At 38.7% G+C, this 23,113-nt stretch overlaps 1 protein-coding gene across 5 annotated transcripts in view; it reads left to right on the forward strand.

The window, feature by feature from the left end:
• NRP1 (neuropilin 1) overlaps positions 1–23,113 on the forward strand; it is a 182,763-nt gene that overhangs the window by 56,405 nt on the left and 103,245 nt on the right. For all 5 annotated transcript variants that reach the window (XM_027841559.1, XM_027841555.1, XM_027841557.1 and 2 more), the window contains exon 3: positions 16,020–16,201. In XM_027841559.1, coding sequence (XP_027697360.1) covers positions 16,020–16,201 — 182 coding nt within the window. The remainder of the gene's footprint in view (positions 1–16,019; positions 16,202–23,113) is intronic.

Raw genomic sequence — 23,113 nt, forward strand, 5'->3', positions numbered from 1 at the left:
GGGACTGGGTAAAGATTTAAAAGTGTTTCTTTTGTGGAAAGAGGACTGGTTCAAAACAACTGCATTCTAGTTTTGAATGAGGTTTTAGAAAAAAGCATCTAATCTCTCTGGGTCTCAGTTCCTCATTGATAAAATGAAGGAATAGCTGAATAAATGATACTCAAGATCCCTCTAAAATCTCTCTTAAAGCTCTAAAATCTATGATTTCTCAGTAAATATGAAAAATTTGATCAGCCCAGTCTGATGCAAGTCATCTTCATGCAACCATACCCTGCAAAACGCAAAACATAGGCCTGAACAAGCATCATTTGCAATGTTCTTTAAACACACACACACACACACACACACACACACACACACACACACACACATGCAAATCCTGCTGTCCCATCACCAACTCCCTGAATATTGAGCCATTCAATATTCATAACCTCTCATTCATAACCTTGCTTCCATGGTCCTAACTGTCCCCTGTAATGTTCTTTCATCTAACACTGTACTTTCATAGATCCAATTAATATTAGTAAGTTGGGTTTGTCTGTCGCCTAACATGAAACCAGCAATCTCTAGTTCTTTGTTGTGAGGCTCTGCCAGAGGAATGATCAAGCGATTCAAGCCAACCGAAATTTACAGTCTCTGTTGAATCCTCTCACCAAGTATAGATATAGCCTTACGTATCAACAACAGCCAAAAACTATTGCCAATATTTTTTTCCAAAGCACTGATGTAAATTTAAAAACAAAAACAGTTCAGATCAAGTGGAAGAAGGAATAGGTTGCCAAATTTAACTAAATCTTGCTCATTTATATATATATATATATATATATATATATATATATATATATATATGAATTTCCTTCTCTGACTCTTCTGTTTCTTCTACCCTAGGATTTGTGCAAAGTAAATTCCTTTTGTAATAGTACAATTCTGGAGCCTAAGCTTTTGCATGAAAATTTATGAGAAACTCATTTTTACTTTGTCAGAACTTAATTTGTGAACGGAGTCAAACGTCTTCCCCTCTCCATGTTTTACAGTTCCCCATTTCCCCTTGCCCTAAAAATGAGTAGCCAGTGCACGCTAATCCACTTCAAAGGATGGTTATAAGGGGAATACTAATGAACGCAAATACAGCAAAACCTCATCTCATTTGAACTAATTATAACAAAGACCAGTCAGATTTACTGAAAAATCCAAGTTAAAGATATTTTACAACAAAGCTCCTCACTGACATATGCATATGTACTTCCAATAGCCCTCACTACCAGCAAAGGGAAGAGACTACATTAATGAAGAGATAAGGCAAATTTGCAATTATCAGCCTTAGTTTGCTTGAAAAAACAATTACAGCTAAAGTACTTAAATACAGTTTGTTCTCTGCCCCCTCTATATTTACACTATTAATTTGCTTAGCAAACCCTTTCTTTGAAGATAAAGCAAGGCAAGCTTTAGTGTAAGAAGACAAAGGCCAAATTAATGAAGTCCAAATTAATGTTAATTTTTCTGGAGTGAATTCTAAAAGCTCACTCCAGAAAGCCAGATTTTTAATGAAAAAAATCTCTTTCACATATGGAATAAGTATGACATCTCTGCAGGCTAAAGATCAGCTTTTTTCCCCTCCTGAGTCTACCTGTGTTGTTTTTACAGCTGAGTCTTAAGTAGTATCAAGGGAAACTTTTTATAACCTCCAATAGTTTATTTTGCACTTAGGAGAAAAGTGAATTTGGAAACTCCAGCTTTATTTTGATATTTTGTTTGAGCTCGCTTAACCATGCTCCCTTTTTCCTCTCTGTTAGGCATGACATATGGATCTCTTTCACTTGAGGGTTTTGGGTGGTGAGATGGGGGCTGTTTCTTTTGCATGGTTGAGTTGAGTCCGTGTTTCAGCCCGTTTCTGGGTGTTGACCCTCTCTATGGTCATGTAGTTAAACTCAGCTAATGAGCTGCTCCAGCCCTTTGGCTACTGGTAATGTTTATGGCTACCGTTTTCCTTTCTTCTAAACACATAGTTACCACCTTAAGGTTCACATAAATCGTGATGCCTAAATCATTAAAATAGTGGGTTTTTCTTTCCTCTTTTAGGTCTGTTACCAACAAAGAGACATTTCTAAGTTTTACAACTTGGACTGCATCAAGTCCATTCATTCCATTCATTAAAAAGCAGTCAAACTTATCTGCTTACTTGCATCAGGTAGTAGAAAAACAAAACAAGACAAAAATGTTGGACATTGGCTGGAGACTCAGGAAACCAGAGTGCTCATCCTAACACTATCCCTAAAGAGCTTGGCGACCTCCTGCCAGTTGCTTCACTTACTTGTGGCCTTGCTTTCCTCGTACTGTCAAATGAGAGGTTGGGACTTGGTCAAGGGTTCTTAACTCTAGTGTCTGGAAACTCATTTCTAAAAATGTTATGAAAATCGTTCCAATGTGATTGGTTTCCTTTGTAATCTTAAATATTTCATTTTATACATTTAAAAACAACATTCTGAAAAGGCTTCACCAGACTGCCAAAAAAGGCCACCCCCCCCCCACATACACACAATTGGTTTAGAACTCCTAGATCAGATGAACTCTCAGATCCATTCCAGCTCCAGCAGCCTGGGTAGGACCAATAAACAGTTGGTTGGCCAAACCGTTCGCTCTTCAGCGGGTTGTCAAGGTGTGCTGTAGTTGGAGTTCATAGCTTTTTATGTCTATAGCTATTTTTCAAAGTATAAATTATTCACTGAGTTACAGGTATATTTGAGGTTATTGAATATGTGCCAAGAAGGTAAGTGACCCACTCTAATCATAGCAGCCCAATAGGCAGAAGTTGATATATCAGTCCTCAGACTTAATAGAATTTTAAATGGAAAATATATATTTATATATTCTGAGCATGAAAGCAGTGGGAGCTTAAGAGGGCTTAGAGCAAACACCATCCTGCTTTCAATAAACATTAAAGTTTAAGCAAGGAGAAAAATGACTTTGCAGAACATTATCAATTTCCTACATTTACAATATATTCCTGTTGTGAGCGTGGGCTAGGTTCACGGCTACAGGATCCATGTTCTGTGGATCTCGCCCACCACCTCCCTTGGAAATCTACACATCCTGTTAATGTAGTTACACTATGGTCAGGGAGACAAAGGAACCATCCACCTATATTAATAATAACGTCATCCTCCTACTCTACTCTGACTTAATCTTTCTAAGCATGCAAGATGTGTGGCATTATATAGCATCATATAAACTTATATGAAACCTATAAAATTTGATCATATGGTGACAATGACTATGAAAGCTAGCATTGTTAATAGTGGCTTGAAGTTTGCAAAGACTCCTCTTCCTGCGTCTAAATCTGGCCTCAGACACTTACTAGTTGTGTGACCCTGGGCCAGTCACTTCACCCTGTTTGCCTCAGTTTTCTCATCTGTAAAATGAGTTAGAGAAGGAAACGGCAAACCACTCTGGTATCTTCTGCCAAAAACAAATCAAAACAAAAGCCAAGTAGGATCACGAAGGGTAGGACATGACTAAAAATGACTGAACAACCAAGTTTGCAAAGAACTTTACAAATATTATCTCATTGGATGACCGCAACAACCCCAACAGGTAGATGTATTATTATTCCCATTTTTCAGATGAGAGGACTGAGTCAAATGAAGGTAATAAGCAGCAGAGCTAGGATTCAAACCCAAGATTTTCATCTCTGAAGTTGGCAATCATTCCACCGCCACACTCTTTCTTCACAATGTGATTCCCTCCCTTCTCCTAAAACGCTAGATTTTTTTTTAATTACCTGCCTGACACTGAGGAGATTCTACTGTAATTATTGCATAAATTTTGGTGGCTGTTGTTGTTTTTTAAACAATGCTTTGCTGAGCTGGATTCCTAAGGCTGTGATTAGCAACTACTCAGCTCCCCACTGAATAATTACTAATTAGGAAGAATCAGGAGATTCTTTTAAAACTCCCCAATAGAGCCCCTAAGTTTCTAAAGAAGAAATTTTTTTTGTTTTATTTCCATTTTCCAGAGAATTTAAAAAAAAAAAAAGAATTCAAGGTCTATGATTCTGTGTTCACATAAGCCAAATTTACCACTTCTCAGAAACAGAAGGCACACCCCAGTGACTTTGGCACACACCAATTAAGAAGGCTTTTGGAGAGAATTCAGCACTACCGGCTAACAGCACTAATCCAACTTCAAGTTATTAAATCAGTTGAATGAAAATAGTTAGCAGATTTAGTGATTTTATTTTTCCAAATATGCTGGTATGTAGACATTGCTTTCTTTAGGGCTACTACTGAAAATCAGAATAATTGGCTGATTTTTCAGCAGTTGCTCTGGACCTACTATCTCTTCCCTAGTAATTCAGAATTTCAGGTCTTAGATATGTACACCTACTGCCAGTCACCTGATGACTGACAGATTTGTCTTAGCAGGACAAAATAACAGTGGTTGACTTTCCAGCATTTTCAAAACTGTTCCATGTTGAAAACAGTCAGAATCCATTTTGGATGAGGAATCCAATGGCTTATTCAGAATCAGTCTTTCTCAGAAGCCTTCTCTCTCCCCTCATCCCACCTCACCCAGCAGGGAATGGCTGATCATACTTTTGTCTTTAAAAGAGACTTCCTTAGTTATCGGGGACAAAGATATGTGTAAAGAAGGCTAAATTGGCAGGGGAGGTGAAAGCTGATTTAAAGCAGGGAGAAAACCCTCAAAATAAATATGTAAGGATTTAAAATAAATGAAAAGGAAGTAAATGTGTCTCAAAGATGGGCCAAAGAACCCTCTGTCACATCTTGGGGGTTTGACTTGCTTTATAAACCAATCTTGAGACAACACATAAGATTTTTTTTTTCGTGGAGAACAGTGGAAAGTTGGCGAGAAGTAAAAATGTTCTATTAAATAGGGAGGTGAACAAGTTGTAAATGATGCTAATGTCTTCCAGATGGCACATTTTTACTTGAGAACTGAATTTAGAGTAATTAAAGGCATGTGAATTTCCTATAAATACTGAATTTTGCATGTCTGACACTGGAAAACTCCATCATTCCTGAAGCCTTCTACTTGTAAGAGAGGTTTTTGGTTCTCCCCCCCACCCCATCTTAAAGTGAATCTTTGGGTTTCTGAATCTCATTTAATAGACAGAAAATGCTTTCCTACATAAAGTTTCTCTTCCATGCCCAAAACTGTTTATGACATGAAATTCCTTACAAATGAAAAAAAATTAAACCATTTTTCCTATAAAAGAGGCTTTCTATTTTTAAAGAAACAAGCCTAAAGCATTTTTATCCATCATCACTGTAGTGTAACACACATTCCTTTTTTTTCTTTTTAAGATCCAATTTGATAGCCCCCAGACATGCACATGGGAGGTAATTTTATCATTCCAGGCCCTACCTCAATCAAGATGTAGACCTCTGACCTCCTTCAGGTTATGATCAGTAACCATTCATCTAGGGTCATCTACAAGTGGATCAAACAAAGCTGAGATTAATTAATCTTTGCCATAATATCAAGGTTCATGAGCTGGACTCTGACCTACCAGAGTACTCCAAATCCTCCTTGCTTAGATCTAGAGTGCATGATCACAAGATTTTGAACTGGAAGAGACCTTTAAAATCATGTAGTCCAATCTGTTCATTTTACAGAGAAAGATATCAATTCCATTAGAAGTTGGGTGATTTGCTCAAGGTCGACCAGGCAGTATGTAGGACTGTTCTTTTCTGCTTCAACTAAACTGCATGGTATAAATCCTGTAACTGCCTAAAGCTGGTACTTCTTTGACTGCCTGTTGGCTCCCTCCCCTGAATTCAACCTTTTTTTTCTAATCCTGTTCCTTGACCCCCTCCTAGAGTATATGTCAGACCCTGCCTAGCTAGATTCCTGTTCCTGGTCAACCCTGTCTTCTTGCCATCTCTACCCAAGTATTACAGTCTGTATTATTATTTTACTATAGAGGAAAAGCAAGTAAATATTTTTCAATATTCTCTAATCAACCAATTCATACTTGATTTAAGCCCTTATATATTAAATCTTTATATTCTTCATGGGGGGGTAAGATCCTAGTTTTTAAGATAGTACACCCTCTCTTAGGAGGCAGTTAGGTGGATAGAGTGCTAGGTCTGGTGTCAGGAAGACCCAAGTTCAAATCTAGCTTCAGACACTTCCTAGTCATGTGACCCTGGGCAATTTATTTAACCCTATTTGCCTCAGTTTCCTCATCTGTAAAATGAGCTGGAGAAGGAAATGGCAAACCACTCAGGTATCTTTGCTAATAATGTCCCATGGACAGTATGGTCTATGGGGTCACAAAGAGTTGGACATAACTGAACAACTGAATTACAACAATATTATCTAGTGTTTCATTAATTGTATATCCCTATTCACCATCACGTCTCCATAACTAAAACACAATAATATTTGATATTCACAATTATGGTCCCATAGTACTGAAATAACCCAAAGATTAGGTCTTTTGCTAATAATTTTATTAATATATTTCTAAAAAATCTATTCATTATATTTTAATGCTTTCTACATATTAGCAACTCTGTTTATCTGTGATAATAGTCTGGTTCCAGTATGATTCGTTAGATTCTCAAGGGTCTTTTGACATCTGTATTTGCAGTATGGTGATCTATCATCTATTAGTTTATGAAATGTAGCAAACTTCTAATGTCTAATTCTGTCCTATCTTGTGAGATATTCAGTAGGTGTTAAATTTGTGCAGCCTGTAGTAATGTGTTGACTAGTTTCTACCATTTCTATGCATAACCTACAGTGACCAATGTCAATATTCCTTAAATACAGCCTGTTATCTCAAATGAGATATTCATAAATTCATAGCACAGTGTCTGGCAGTGCATAATAAAACTGCTTAATGCATACTTCCCACCACTACACCACCAGTTGTCATTTCTAATGGCAATGACCTGGTCTTGAATTGCCATCATGAGCCTCTCTGTTTCCATAAACAAATTTTCGTGGATAAAGCCATTTTATCTAATGCTTCTTTGTCAACATCCCATTGTTTGGGGTTCACATGGATATGCCCAGGAAGCTTTTGTCTCTTTTCAGATCTTAGTCGTTTCACAGGCTGTGCCTGGAGTTCAACCACTTTGGGTTACATTTGACAAATCCAATGTCTTGCACCTGATGTCAGCCTTTACTTTTGCTTCACAAAATTATGTCTGCTTATTCCAAAAGCATTTCTGTAAAATTTTAATGCATTTATCGGGTGACCTGAGATGTTTAGAAATCCTCCTCCTCCATTGTTGTTTGCTGTTGTTGAAAATCTTTCTCACCTTAGTTGATAGAATTCAGATAGAAATGGTCCTGGGATAAGTTGCTATCTAGCTATTCTTTTATATTTAACATTCTGAAGACTGTTGCCCAACTGGATGAAATAACTACTTTTTGCAGTTGAATCAAAATTTTTCAATATAAGTTCATCAGTATGATTTCAGATGGCACACAGGATGATGAAAAGAATCCTTACCTCATCTTGCTCCCACATGATTTTAATTTCTTCTAAGTATCTGCATTTTGAAAACTTTTCTTTCTGTGCCATTTGGAGACTATGAATATTTAGTATAGCAAAGTTCATTAAAAGACTGTTCCTATGTTTTTATGTATCAATATTATGTCTGGTTGGGGCATCTAGGAGGCACAGTAGATAGGGTGCCAGGCCTAAAATCACGAAGACCCATCTTTGTGAATTCAAATCCGTCCTCAAAAACTTACTAACTGGGCAAGTCACTTAACCCTATTTGCCTCAGTTTCCTCAGCGGTAAAATGAACTGGTGAGAGAAATGGCAAACCACTCCAGTATCTCTGCCAAGAAAACCCCAAATGAGGTCATGAGAAGTTAGACACAGTTGAAATAAGTGAACAATAATTATGTCTGGTTGATTGTGGGCAAAAATTCCCCATGTGATCATGCTTCCAGCTCCAGGATAGTTTATTGGTTGAGTTCTTAAGTCTGTATTCATAGTGTTATTATTATTGGTTCAGATCTGCGATTTAATCAGTATAAGGAATTTGCAGTGAGGAAATATCCCCAAAATAGCATGGAACTGAAACTGTTCTGTAACTTTTGCTCTTGGAGAGCTGCCTGGGGCACTGGGTAGGTAAGTGACTTATACAGACAATAAATGTCAGGGGCATATCTTGAACCTAGATCTTCAAAATAAGAATTCTGAAGCCTACTTTCTATCCACTCTCTGCTTGCTGCCTCTCCACTATTATCAATAGCAATTGTAATCCTCCATTAGCGAGACATGAGATTCATATTTCTTTTACATTCACAAGGTGAAATTCACATGAAGTCACCCCTTAATTCCTTGACTGGTCCATTTTATGAGCACTGGCCTACATTGGTGGGCCAATTTGCCTGAGTTAGGGGTGTGAGTTTCTCTTTAAAGGAATGGAATCCTGAACTTGGACTTTTTAGTACCATGCTCCAACCAACTGAAATAATGAATTCCATTTAATTATGGAATAACTGGAACTTTTAATTCTTTTGTAATAATAGCTCATATCTATGTGTTCTTTATTGTTTACAAAGAATTTTCCCATGAAACAGATCATAGAAATATTATCAACCTTATTTTCAGAGAAAACCAGGCCCCAAATAGGTAAATGACTTGCTAATAGTCACAAGAGCTAATTAATGAGGGAGCTGATATTGACACCCTTGTTCTAACTCCAAGTCCAGACACTCCAAGTGTTCATTTTACTCTACCATATTCTCAAGGTCCTTTCCAGGCCTGGGCTAGCATCATTGGCAATGTAGAAATTTACCTCGGCTCTTTGCAGAGCCTGAGTTGAAGAGAAAGTAGCAGTGGAAGTGAGGAGATCCTATTAAAGGCTAGGGATTGGAGAACACTGCCCAAATGACCTCTCCTTTACCCAAAGGGACAGTTAACTACTAAGATTTCACAGGCAGCTAGTCGCATAGAGAAAAGTTTACTTTAGATCTGGCTAATTTCTTTACTTCCATTAGGAGAAATTTACACTAGTTGACAAAAACGTACACAAATGCATTATAATCCCAGAGCTAGAAACAAACTTCTACCACCTGTCACATTTTCAATACTTCAGAAAGCAAGAAACTATGTAAGTTTGAAACCTGGGCATCATCTCCAGCTCTTGAATCTCATACACCATCCATCTCCATTCATGTGCCAACTCTCACAGACTCTATTTCCTCGGGATCCTTCACAGTCACCCTCATCTTTCTTCCATCACAACAACCCTCCAGCTTCTAACAATCTTTTTGCCCCAAAGGAAACATGTTGTAGTGAATAGAGGGCTGCCCTTGGAGTCAAGAAGTCCTGGGTTCAGGTCCTGCCTCAAGACATACTTTCTCTGTGGCCATGAGCAACTTCTCATTGCCTTGGGCAATATTCTAGGATATTCTCATTTGCACTTAGGAAGCAAATTTTCACACCAGGAGATCAGAGAAAAATCATAGTTGTAAACTGTATTCTTACACTAAAAAAATTCACATAGAAACCCTATTAATCTGCTGTTTAAAAAAATCAGTACCTTAGACTTCACTTCCGAGTAAAATACTGCAATAAAAGATAGTATTTTCAAATAAGCAATCTAAAATCTCAAGCATTTGCGATAAGCTTTTACTACCCAAGCAGTTGATGGCTTGCTACTTCGTGTCTATAACACAGTTCCAGTGTTACAGAAGCTCAAGACACTGTAGAGTTCATTTGGTCCAAATCACCCTTTTCAGTCGATAAGCATGCATTAAGCATCTGGTATTTGCCAGGCACTGAGCTAAGCAATAGGGATGCAAAGAAAGGCAAATGATACTCCCTGCTCTCAAGAGGTTTACAGTCTAACAGAGAAGACAACATGTGAACAATTATACAAACAAAATACACGTAGGAAAAATTGGGGGAGTAGTCTCAGAGGGAAGGCACTAAGATGAAGTGGTTTAGGAAAGTATTCTTGCAGAAGGTGGAATTAGCTGGGACTTGAAGGAAGCCATGAGGCAGGAAATGTAGATGAAAAGAGTTCCAGGTATGGGAGATACTAAATGAAAAAGCCCAGAGCTGGAAGATGGAATGTCTTGTGGGAGGAATGACAAGAAGACCAGTGTCACTGAGCCAAACGTGGTGGTGCGAGAAAGGTATTTCCCAGATAAAGAAAGCAATGACAGCTCAGGTCAAGCGACTGTCCTAAGATCACACAGGAGTCTCGATTCCCATTCCAGGAACCCAGACTAAGTTGGATTAATCAAAGATGACCTATGTAAACAATTCTCTTCTTCATTTAATTTTCGATTCCCAAATATTTTGTCTCATATTTGGAAAGACCTCTTCCCTTTTGGGCATGTGTCAAGCCACTTTTGGATAACATAATGATTGTGCCCAGGCATTCATTTGCAATATTTGAGCTATTTGTGTCGGTTTAGTGCACAGAAATAGACCAACAAGGAAGCAAAGGGCACACATTTTTGGCAAGTGAAAATTACGCTGCCGAAGTTATTATTTTCACTCCGGTTTATGTCAGATGTCAGATTTCACCGTTATATTTGTGTTTAGGCATGTGAGAGCAGGTCCTATTGGAAGGCAATTAATAGTCTCATACCCCAACATCAATTTTCCCTACTTGCTACCAACGACTGGCTCCATGAGGACAGGGACCGTGTCTTATATTTATCTTCTCTGTCTCCCCCAACACCTAGCACATTGCCTCACATGCAGTCAATGCTTAGGTAATGTTTGTTGAATTTAATTAAACTACTATAATACTTTCCAGAAACCCTGAGGAGCTAGGTACAGTAGCTCAAACAACACCCTGCAGTGGATTAGCTTTCTTTCTATTAACAGATTTTAGTATCTAGAGATTCAGGGGTCATGGATGTAGTCACAAGAGAAAATGAAAATTAAGCAAAGTACAGTAATCTCCTATTCAACACTGCAAATGGATGAGGTCTCCAAATGTCATTCCCCCCCCCCCCCCACTTTAGTGAGTGGATGCATGTCTCATTTTCTCAACACTTACTTCTCCTTTTACTTGGCTTTTTTCCTAAATCCATAACTCATAAACCTTCCAAAAGAAGAAATGGTCTCTTAGTAATCCTTTCAAGAATTCTAAGAGGATTCTGTTTTCTTTTATCACCCTTATGGGAAACCTATTATTATTTAAAATTTGAGGTATACCTGGCTTGGCAGTGAGACATCTGGTGGCGTCCCGAGAAAAAAGGACATGGTCCATCTCCTTTACGTTCTAAAGTGAGAGAATACTTAGATTATTTGGAAATGAGGACACTAAAGTGTCTATACACTCAAAGCTGAGAAAGGAGGGTAGTATAGTACAATTTTGAATCAGAAAACAGAATGCTTGACATTCCTTCTGAGCAGCCGAGGAAGGAAATGTGTTGTTGTTGTTGTTGTTTTTCCACTGACATCTGTTAGAAGAGTCAGTAAAGAGGGGAAGCTTTTAAAATACAAACATACTCAATTGGATCTGTGACCTCATTGATTTGTACATTTTTTCCATCAATGAAGATTACAGCCCATTCATTACTCAACATCCGGTACTACTCTTGTCCATTTCCTCACGTAAGTACACCAGAGGGATTCGCCTACCATGTTATAGACCTTCCTCCCTTTTTTCCCCCAATATTGGGAAGGCTTGGGCTTCCTATCATTTACTTTCCCCTCTCACCACATTACCAGTCCCTCTTCTTTTTTGATAATACATATTTTGGTGAATCCTTTACACTTATCTCCTTATTTGATATGAATGAGTAGGCCTGCTCATATCCACCATGTGCCTCTCCATTATCCTGCTGCTGTGAGCGGTCCTTTTCGAGAACGAAGGACGAACAACAACGACAAACAAGTTCGCTCAGTAATACTTACTTTTAGATCTCTGGAGACTACAGTTTCCAGTGACTCACAGGTATACAATAACAGTGGTAGGTCAGGGTTTTCGTTTTTTGTTTTTTTAATGGGACTGTGTCAGGGAGAAGTTTGGAATCTGTATAGGTACTTTGCAGTTTCCAAAAGGCAATCCATCCTGCTCCTCTCTTGTTGAATTCTGGACCCAACATGTCAATTTGCAATGTCTAGATGTTATATACATATATATTTGATATCTATTGATATGTAGATATCGTATATATTGGATCACATATATTGATATGGACATAGATCTAGGCAGCTAGATGGTACAGCGGGTAAAGTTCCAGGCCTAAAGTCAGGAATACTAGTCTTCCTAAGCTCAATTCTCACCTCTACCACTTACTATGTGAGCCTGGGCAAGTCATTTAACCCCATTTGCCTCAGTTTCCTTATCTGCAAAATGAACCAGAGAAGGAAATGGCAAACCACTCCAGTATCTTTGTCCAGAAAACCCCCAATGGGGTCACAAAGAGTCAGACATAATTGAAAACAACTGAACAATAGATCTAGAAATAGATATATAAAGATGAACTCTATAGGTTGTCCATCTAATTGCATATCATAATCTGAATAGGCATTCTTCATCTGGTCTGATTTTTTTCTGTGTATATAGTTAGGCCAAACTCTTATACAAAATCTATTACAAAAACAAAATATAAGTGAGGATAAAAACTTATCTAAAAATACTAATTATCTTTGAATTCTGTTTATGCTCAGCATGGGACATTTAAGGGTGCACCCAGACACCTGTAATGCTGTCTTTCCGTTTGCCCCAAATCCAATCAAGACCAAAGGACACAGCTTCCAAGCTATTTGAGGAATGCTATGGTCAATAATGTGCTAGATGCACTGTCCAGATATCAGTGATTGAATCTTTCTCTCTAAGAAAGTCAGTATACATTTAACACTCTGTGCTCCAAATGAAGTTAAGTCTGCTTTGTGGCCTGCTACTGCTTCCATTAGCCAGATTTTTCAGATCTTCTACAATCCTAAATTATCCGGCATCTCTTCAATGAAGTCTCCCTTGATTCCCCAGGTGAAAATGAAAGCTGCTGGAAGGCAGGGACCACCACGCCGGATAATTTAGGATTTTAGAAGATCTGTTTTTTAAATCCCTAGAACCTACCATAGTACCTTATGCTTTTCTTTTTGTGTTATTTTCTTTTGATTTCATTGGTGGAGGTTGAAAGTGTCTTGCTCTGAAAACTTCATCAATGTTGATTGGTAACTCATCTGTATCATCTGGATTATAGAACTTGCATTCATTTACAAAGAACTGCTCTCCATTAAAAAGATAGCAGAAACACATAGCACACCTAGGACAGTGAGGTTAGACTGAGGTTCAGACAAGTGATTCCATTTCTACCTTCTCCGTTCCCACTATATTCTTGTCATCCCAAGAAAAGCAGTGTTTGTCATACACTGGTAGCAGTAACCGAGCAATGCAGGCCGGCTGGGAGATCCAAATTTGCAAACTCAGTATCCTGGGCCCGAGGCCAAGGCAGCCTGGGTGCGTTGCTGCAGTGACACATTTTGTCTCCAGAGAAGGTTGCTGGCACAACACTTACATTCCTGGCACTGCATTTGTCACTGACAAACTTATGGAGTAGAGCCGGTATCAACTCCAGAGGGAGATGCGAGCCTGCTTTCTTAACTTCACTGGCAATGATGTAATTGACAAGTTGTGATGGTACACTTGCCCGACTATTTACGAAAACTGTTATTGGTGAAACTCTTCTCTGGTCTCTGTTTCATGGTACTTTGAAGGAGCATTGCTAGAATGACAGTTGCATTTCCATTTTCCAAGGATGAGACATCACTCATATTCCAATAATTTAATTTCTGCATGTGAAGTTGTAGTACTTGAAAATGCCACAAGACTCATCTCTTACTGTGGAGGAAGCCTAATTTCTCGCTATTCACTTTAATGACTTTTGGTGTTGCCAAGTGGAGAGCCTGGTGGTGACTATTAGCTGCCATGTCAATTTAAGCTCTATCTCTTTAAAATCTCCAGTACCACAACTGGGCTTTTGAAATAGAAGATATTATTTTACCTGAAAGAAAAGACTTCCTTCCAAAATGTCTTTGGTTCTTCAGAATGCTGCCCCATCTCACTTGGTTTCTGTCTCAAAGGCAAAATGCACCAAGACTCAACCGCTTAATATTCAGATCACATCAAGATTCAAGCCAAAAGCCTATATGACAAAGCCTAGATACACAGCAGCTAGTGCAGACAGTAAACAGGCCAAATCACAGCTAAATTATAAGAAACTGTGGAGCAAAACAAACAGACCTGTCCTGTCAAAGGGGAAACAGAGATAAAAGGGAGTTCTCCATCAAATGCCAATTTATTTGACTGGAATGAATAGGAGGAGATGGTGCTCATTTCAGCTGCCCTCTCTTTGAATGTAAAAGGTTGGTTCAGAACTTTGAAATATAATGCTTTCTTCCTCCTCCTCTTACACTTCTTCCTCTTCTTTTAACAAGCAAAGCAAGCCCAAAATATTGAGAAATGAACAACAATTCCTCATTCTCCAGCTTTGAAATGGGACAGCAATGCTAACCGGCCAAGTCACTGGAAACATTGGATGCGCCAGAGGAAATGCAGTTAATGCAGTAATTCACATATGTTAATGCTTAGAGTTCCATCAATGTCAGCTTTATTTTCTCCCTGATATACAGCAAAGCTGGCATGCAATTTTTACTGATGAGGTAATGTCATTTTTAATTTAAAGGGCCTTAAGCTGTCCACTTTAACTAGTGATATCATCTTTGCAATTGTCTCATGAGACTTTATGTAAACATAAGTAATGTGCCCAAGATAGCTTAAAAAAGAGTCGTTAAAGATGACATTGGTCATCACGAAGAATTATTTTTTTTACCCTTTGATCCCTTAAAAATTGCCAGATATAGTTTGTTACTGCCATTTTAAACTGTTCCTGAAATTAAAATACACCATAATTTTTGAAACAAGTTAAACATAGAAGTAAAATAAAGCTCTAAAACAAATGGATAATAACATTTTAATGCCAATTCTAGAAGAAAAACAACACAAATTAGATTGACTTCTACATGGCAATAAATATCTTTAAGATAAGAGAGAGAAGCAAATATATGTGTATAGATATAGATATAACCAGACAAATGAATCTTTTTGCCTCATTCCCTTCATATTATCTTGGAGTGGGGGTTGAGGATGAGGAAAGGACTAGTTTATTAAGGGTGAGTTATCTGCTTATAGGGCTAAGAAATGTTCTGTCCTTTCAATATAAACTTTGTGGTAGAATTTCGCTGTTATTTCTTTAATCACATCACCAGAATACTATTACTAACCCTATTTTAAATCTCATCACTGGGCATTTTTCATTCCCTTCTTTCAAATAAGTATATTCTTTCAAGCAAATCAAGTTGAATGTTACAAGATAAATTCTATTTCTTTCTCTTTTTTAAAACAAAAGTTGGGAGAAAATGTAACTTCTATGATCCAAGTCTGATTTTCAAGAAGGTAATCTGTGAATGTAGATATTGACAGGTTGGTTTGTTTTTTGTTTTTTTCTGAGTAGTCTGGAATGTGGTGGAACTGTGAACTGAGTTAAATGAGTAAGAATTCATTTATTATTCTGTGGCCATATGTTTTAGAGGCTAGTTCACAGAAATCAAAGTATTGTTCATAGAGAGCTCTAGCCAGGGACATTTTGAATTCATAAAAGAACTTCACAGTTTGAAAAGAATGCACAGCATTATGTATTGACACCACTACCACAGACAAAGAAACACAATTTAATAATACAGAATTGTGCTCATGAGATTTCCTTTTTCTTGTTAATTGGTTACTTTAGCTGACATTGTCTGCCAGTATAATGGACACCATTCTTCCTAATAGTTCTGCATTGCCAGATGATGTCTACAGACATGATGTAGTCCATTTTAATTATTTCATTTTGCTGGATTTCACTGTGTGGTAGAGTCATGGATGTGGGGAGCATCCCCACCGATCCCCAGCCCCCACCAATCTATGCTGGCTCATGTCAAGCTCAGAAATTGTAGAAACGAAACATTTCTTATTTCACTTAATGTTTTCCCTTTGTGCTTGTCCATTAGGTATGATTATGTTGAAGTCATTGATGGAGATAGCGCAAGTGGACGTTTATGGGGAAAGTTCTGTGGCAAGATAGCTCCTCCCCCAGTGGTGTCTTCAGGGCCATTCCTGTTTATCAAGTTTGTCTCTGACTACGAGACACATGGTGCTGGATTTTCCATACGCTATGAAATTTTCAAGAGAGGTAAGTGAACAAAGAATAATGACAGACCTTAGTCTGTGTCTTTTTTCCCGTTTAACAAGAGTTGGTTTTAATATTTTATGAAAGTGAAGCAAAAGATTGAGAGAACACACACACACACACACACACACACACACACACACACATCCGGCGAGGGAACAGATCAAGACAATGTTATTCAAATGCTGTGACCAGCCAAGTGAATGTGTTTTGGCAAAACTGTATTTAAAAAGCATTTCTTTTTACTTTTCTCTTTCTTTAAAGAAAATAAAAGAGTTAAACCATTCTCAGAAACTGGTTCTTTAATCCTTTGAGCAGCCAAAAAGTCCCCTTTGAAAACAGGATTAGCCCCTTCCCACCTTGAATTCATAGAGGTTCTGTCCCTCCTAAAGGGCCTGCACCAGCCCCTACCCCCCACCTCTCTCTTGTTCCTAGCTACTATATTCAAGAATGTCTGGTCCTCAGAAAGCCACCTCCATGCTATGGTAGCTTCTATTCTGGTGGGAGAAACACTAGACCTCTGTTTACCCAAGCTATTAAAATAGCCTTTTGGATAGTGTAGGAATAGTGGGAAACGCTATTTCCTTTGGGAACAGGAATAGGTCCCCACTCTAATCATTTGCTTAACCTTTTATTAGGGTGCAGCAGTGAGGAGGCTTTGTGAGGTAACTTAGAGTAAAGTCTGGTTCATCGTATGCTTCAATTCCCAGTGGGAGCATTAAGCAAATTAATTAATTTTAAAAAGTGTAACTTTACCTGCAAAACACCTCACATTATACTCATTACAGCCTTTAGGTTCCTCACACATATTAAATACAGTGCTTCCTCCTCTGGTCTTAGCTCTTTGAAGCTGGCTCTCTCACACAAAAGAGAGAGCCAAGGCCAGGGTTTGCATAAGCATGGGAAAAGGAAGCAGGCTTCAGTGACTCCCAATTGACTGTAGGATAAGCTACGAACCCCTTAGTAGGGGTATTAAGGCTCTCCATAGCTCCCCAATCTTATTTGACATTTCCTCTTTCATGCACCATAAGCCACACTGGGTTATTGAATATTCCTGAACCTCTGGCAGCCCTGTCCTACTACCTTGCATTCCCACAGACCATCCCTCCTGCCTGGCTTCCTCATCTCCACCTCTTAACAGCCTGACATTTCTTTAGGGCCCAGCTTGGCTGACACCTCTTCAATGAAGTCACCCTGGATTCCCCAGTTGGAAGCAATCTTTTCCTCCTAAAATATTCCCAGAGCATTTTCTTTGCCCCTTTATATTGTGGTTTGCATTACACTTACTTCTCCACGTCATATCACCCTATTTGACCATAAGCTGATTGACAGCAGGGGCTATCATTATTTTCCTGCATACTCAGAGTGTATCACAGTACCTTGCATCTTTTTGTCATCATCATCATCATCATCATCATCACCATCACTATCATCGTTGTCCTTGTTGTTGTTATTGTTGTGACCTTTGTGGAGTGTACTCCTGGTGGGGAAAAGTTCTTCATGACAACAAACTGGCAAATTTATCCACAACTTATACCCTTATAGAGTTTCCTGGGGCACTGTGAAGTATCATGTTCATGGTCACAGAGCTAATATGGGACAAAGATAGGACTTCCTATTTCCCAGGCCAACCCACTATCTACTCTATCACATTGCCTCTCATCCTGCCCATAGTCAATACTTTAAAAATAATTGTATCATTGCATTAGAATTTGTAAAAATGACATCAATTTTAAAAAGTGATTGTCATATTTACATTTCAGTAGATTAATATTTTATGTCATGGTCCCATTCTGTTGGGTGAGAAATGTATAAAAAACCTGAAAGGTTAATTCACTGGATGCGAATATGGATAGATTTTTTTCCCCTGAACAGTTTGGAGTATTGATATCAAAAATAGAAATGGATCTGTGGCTACATATTGAGTTAGAAAACCACAAATTAACATTATCTTTGTTGTATTGTATTTTCTTTATTTTTTTAAACATTTCCCAATTACATTTTCATCTGGTTCTGGCAGTTGAGTTTGACACCTTTGATCTTGAGTAAAGTGGAGTTCTGAATCAACCAAGTAGTTAATTGAAGAGCTCATTAAGAACCCTTCAGCTGAGACAATAAGACTTTCTTGGACTTCAAAGAATGCTGGCCCAGTTCCAAAACAGCTTAAATACCACCTACTCCACCAGGCTTTGCCCAGTCCACCGAGCGGCTAATGCCTTTCCTTCTCATACTGTTTTCTGTCTATTCTGTATGTAACTTTCATGTAACTAATTGTTTTACATGTGGTCTCCCTTATTAGAATGAAGACTCCTTGAGAACCCAACCACTGTTTCTTACCTTTCTCTATAATCCCAGAGCTTAGCACAGTACCAGGCATACAAGTGCTTAATAACTGTGACTAGATTTGATGACTTTAGAACTTAAAAAAATCATAGGTGAGTGGATCATAGACTGTCAGAGATAGAAGGGCCATTTGAGATCATAGAATCAGAGGTTAAAAGAGAGAAGGGACTAGAGGTCAACTTCTCCAGCCTCCTCATCTCACAGATGAGAGCTGAGATTGAGAGAGCCGAGGTTGATTTGTCCAAGATCACATGCGGAGAAAGGAGCAAAGCAAGGATTCAGACCCAGGCCCTCCGACTGCTAATCCATTATCCTTCGCACAATACTAGATATGCTTTCATTTATAACATAGATAGAAAGTCACATTCATAACAAGACGCTTAACCACGGTTCCATTTATAGTCGTTCTAAAGGGTCAAGACCTATGTTGGACTTTTTAATGAACTAGCCCGTCTGTCTATCTTTCTATCCACACACAGATACACATGCTTTTATCAAAGGAGTAACATCCCGAAAAGAGTGTAAAGAATTACCTTCCTTTTCCAATCAGTATTTTTTTCAAAGTTGATTGAAAGAGATAAGAGACGTAAGTGTGCGGCCATGACTTATAGAGCCTCTTTCCCTTCCTCCCAAACAAACTTCCTTTTCTAGATCCCCTATTATTTTAAGGGTCCCCATCATCCTCCCACCCCTTTTCCTTAAAACCTTGGAATTACAACAACAATAATTGCTAGCATTTATATAGAGCTTTAATTTATATAGGTTTGCAATATGCTTTGCAAATATTAACTCATTTTATCCTAACAATGATCTTAAAGGGTAGATGCGATTATAATCTCCATTTCACAGATGAGGAAACTGAGGCAGACAGAGGCTAAGTGAATTGCTAGGACCACAAAGCTAGTTTCTGAGGCAGGATTCAAACTCAGGTCTTTCTAACTCAATGTCCAACCCTCTCTTCTTTGACTACATCTACACCTAGTAATCTTTGACTCATCACTGAATCCCGTGTCCTTTATGTTCATCTGCATCCTGTAGGTCTCAAAGATCTGTTCCTCCCATTATCACTTCCATAGTCATTACCACTTCATATTTCCATCGCTACATCCAGACCCTTCCCGCGTTAAGCCTCTCCCCATTCTATGCTAAACTCTTAGGACAATCATGAGGTAGCTTTCCAACTTCACAACCAATAGTAGGTATCCATTGCCTAATGTTTTAAATCTAAAGTGGTCAGCTTACTTTTTATAACTCAAATCACATCATTAACCAGTCTCCTACACCTCTCCAATTTCATCTTTTCAATATAGAAGGGTCTTCATCTGCAGGGAAATCCTTGTTTCACATCATAGGGTAAATACTGGAGAAAAACTCCCTAATTACCGTGAATATGGAAGACCTTTGGCTAAAATGGAAATCTTAACTCTCCATAGCCCTTACATTCTAGGAGTGAAGCTAATCTCACCTATCCTAGAATTCAACTTTCTGGACAGCTTTATGCCTCTGCATTGAAAATACTCCCTCCAGGCCCCACCCATCAATTCATGTCACTCTTTCAAAATCTGGCCCCAGATTTACTTTCCTTCCTGGACTAATGACCTCATGATCATCACTTTTTTAAAATATGCATCTGCTCAGTGTGTTCAGCTAAGTCATGGTTCAACAAACCAAAAACACATGCATTTAGTTTCCACTCTTTTTTTCCCCACCTGCTAATACATTGCTGGTTAATGAATTCAAATTGTTTCATTTAAGTATCAGTCAATCAAGAAACACTTATTAAATGCCCACTATATGTCATATACTATACTGGGTGCTGGGCTAACAGTGACAAAATGAAACAGTCTCTGCCCTCAAGGGGTCTCCATTCTATCAGGGACACTGCATTGCAATAATTAGGCCAAAGACAAGCAACATAGCATCTATTTCTTATGTGTCTAAATAGAATTCTCTCTGCTGTATAGTCACTCAATAAATACTGATTGACTATTCAAAGAAATGCATCTTCACATACACATGCTTATTTTTTTTCAACAGCAGTTAAATGATCTTATCATGATTGCATGAATCTGTACTATTAAAAACACTTTGCTTCTGTTATTTCAATACACATGAATCACCTTAATCATAAGATAATACAATCATGAAATTAGTCACACCTGTTGGCCCCGAGATTTACAAATATCAAACTCTGGTTCTTAAGAAAATCAGGCCATTTTGTCCCCTGTGGCCTCAGGGGCAGTACCACCGGACACTTTCATTTTGCTGGGATCCATTAACACTTCCTACTCTTCTCAAGATGTTTCCCTGCTTCATCAGGCCGTCAGTCCTTGGCCCACTGCTACCCCTAAGCACACAGCTTTGTAGTCTTCACTCCCCTCCACCCAGTCTGAACTTCCCGGTCTGAATGTGGATTTGAGAAGACCTTTCAACCTGATACATCCAGACCAATGACCTGAACAGTCTATGTCAGGGAAGTGAGTCTTGTGGGACTCAAGAGAATTCTAGGGGATCTTAGGAGCTATGTATTGACACATAGTTTCATTGGGATTTTCAGTGCTGAAAAACAAAATTTCTACTTGTGTGTCCACAACAGCGAGACATGGAGTTTTTGTATGTGCTCCATATATATCCAGGCTAACAAAGGATCTGCAAAAAAGCTTATTGGCCTAAAAATCCTTTTAAGTCCTGTGTCAAAGTAGTTGTTGACTTTCCGTTTCTCTCATTTACTTTCTCTGTCTCCTCTTTCTTCCCCTCCTCCTCCCCCGCCCACACATACACATACACACACACACACACACACACACACACACACACACACACACACAGAGTTGCTAAATCTATCTGTTCCTAATCACTACTAAGGTTCCTTTAGTGGTTTTCTTTTTAGCCAATTACCTACCACAGATCTGTTTTAGTAATCTCTTTGCTATAGTCTATTTATGAAGCCTTTTTATTTTGGGTTCAGATGTGTGATTTCATTCTCATAGAAACGCCTTCCACTGATGCCTAGGGGTACATCCTCCATAACTTACGCTCTTAGAAAGTTCCCCAAAGCATTGAGTATTTGAGCCACTTGCCCACTCATGAACACACATTTGTTCTACGTCCCAGGCAAAGCTTGGACGTGCTTCCTTCTGACTTCAAGGCTAGTACTCTATCTCTTACAGCATTCTGCCCCTCCTTGCAAACTTATTGCATGAAAAAAGGTGTCAAAACTAGTTTTGTCGGATAATGGATTAAACTGAGAAGTACAGAATCTGAGAGAGAGTTGAAAGAGATTTTAGGCATCATCAGACTCAACAGAAGTGAAAAATGAGGTCCATAAAGGTAAAATATCCAATCCAATTGTCATAAAAGGCGCTGCTGCATCTAGAGTCAAGATTATAATGTAAATGATAGCTACCATCCCTAGAATGCTATGTAACTAGTGTTACTAGTTTGTTCTTTTAACTAATAATCCTATGATATAGGTAATTCTAGTGCTAGCATTGTCATCCCCGTTTTACAGATAAGAAAATTAAGGCTCAGGAACTTACCCAAGATTACACAGTTGCTACATGTCAGAGCAAGGATTGAAGTTCCCTTGTACTACCAAATCTCCATCTTCAGAGAGTACCCTAATGTCCTTAGATATATCAGTGTACTTTCCCCAAGGTACGTAGCATAACAAAATGGAGAACGGCCTAGGGATTACACGAAACCATCTGTGTTAATGCTTCACAGTGAACTGCCTTTTATTCCTGCCATGTGGGCTTTACTCCCTCAGCCCCTTTAGTGTCCATCACCTGAGCAATTTGGTGGGGTGGGGGGAAAATAAAGCTGCCTTTACATTCATTACTTGGCTACAGTTAGCAACATAACTCTTTCTTTTTGCATTGCCTCATGAGGACCTGACCACACTGACTTGAGCTCAGCTCTAGTGAGTTTTACGTCCTGGAAATAAACAGTTTTAAAAGGCTACCACCTTTCTTTTCATTTATGGGTTAATGACTCAAAACTCTTCTAGTTCTTTTTCAGCTGAGAGACCACCAGAGTAATTTAAAAAGTTGATTGGCAAACTACATTGGAACAAATTGGAATCCCACTGACATCTCAACCTTGGTGTGTCCCAAACTGGAATATCCTCCCTTCCCCTTTAAATTTCCCAAGTTCATTGGTCCTATTCCATCAATGTTCATCTTGTCTCTTGCCTGATTCTTGAAATATAACTAACAGGAAAAAAAAGAAGTTTACAAAAGAAAGAATGAGCACACCTGTGGTCCATGCTGCTGGGGAGGCTAAGGCTGATGGGTCACGAGTTCAGGAGTTCTGAGTTACACTAGGGCTAAAGCCAATCAAGTCTCTGAACTAAGTCTGGCACCAATATGGTGAGCTTCCAGCGGGGAAGGACCACCAGTCTACTGAAGGAGGTGCAAACCAGCTCCAACTGAAAAACAGAGCAAGTCATAGCTTCCATGTCAAACAGTATTGGCCACTGCCCTTTCAGCCTGGGCACGATAGAGAGATCCAGCAAAGGATGGATGGAAGGAAGGAAGGAAGGAAGGAAGGAAGGAAGGAAGGAAGGAAGGA

The sequence above is a fragment of the Vombatus ursinus genome, unplaced genomic scaffold (assembly GCF_900497805.2).
Source record: "Vombatus ursinus unplaced genomic scaffold, bare-nosed wombat genome assembly UNPS02014861.1, whole genome shotgun sequence".
NCBI lineage: Eukaryota > Metazoa > Chordata > Mammalia > Diprotodontia > Vombatidae > Vombatus > Vombatus ursinus.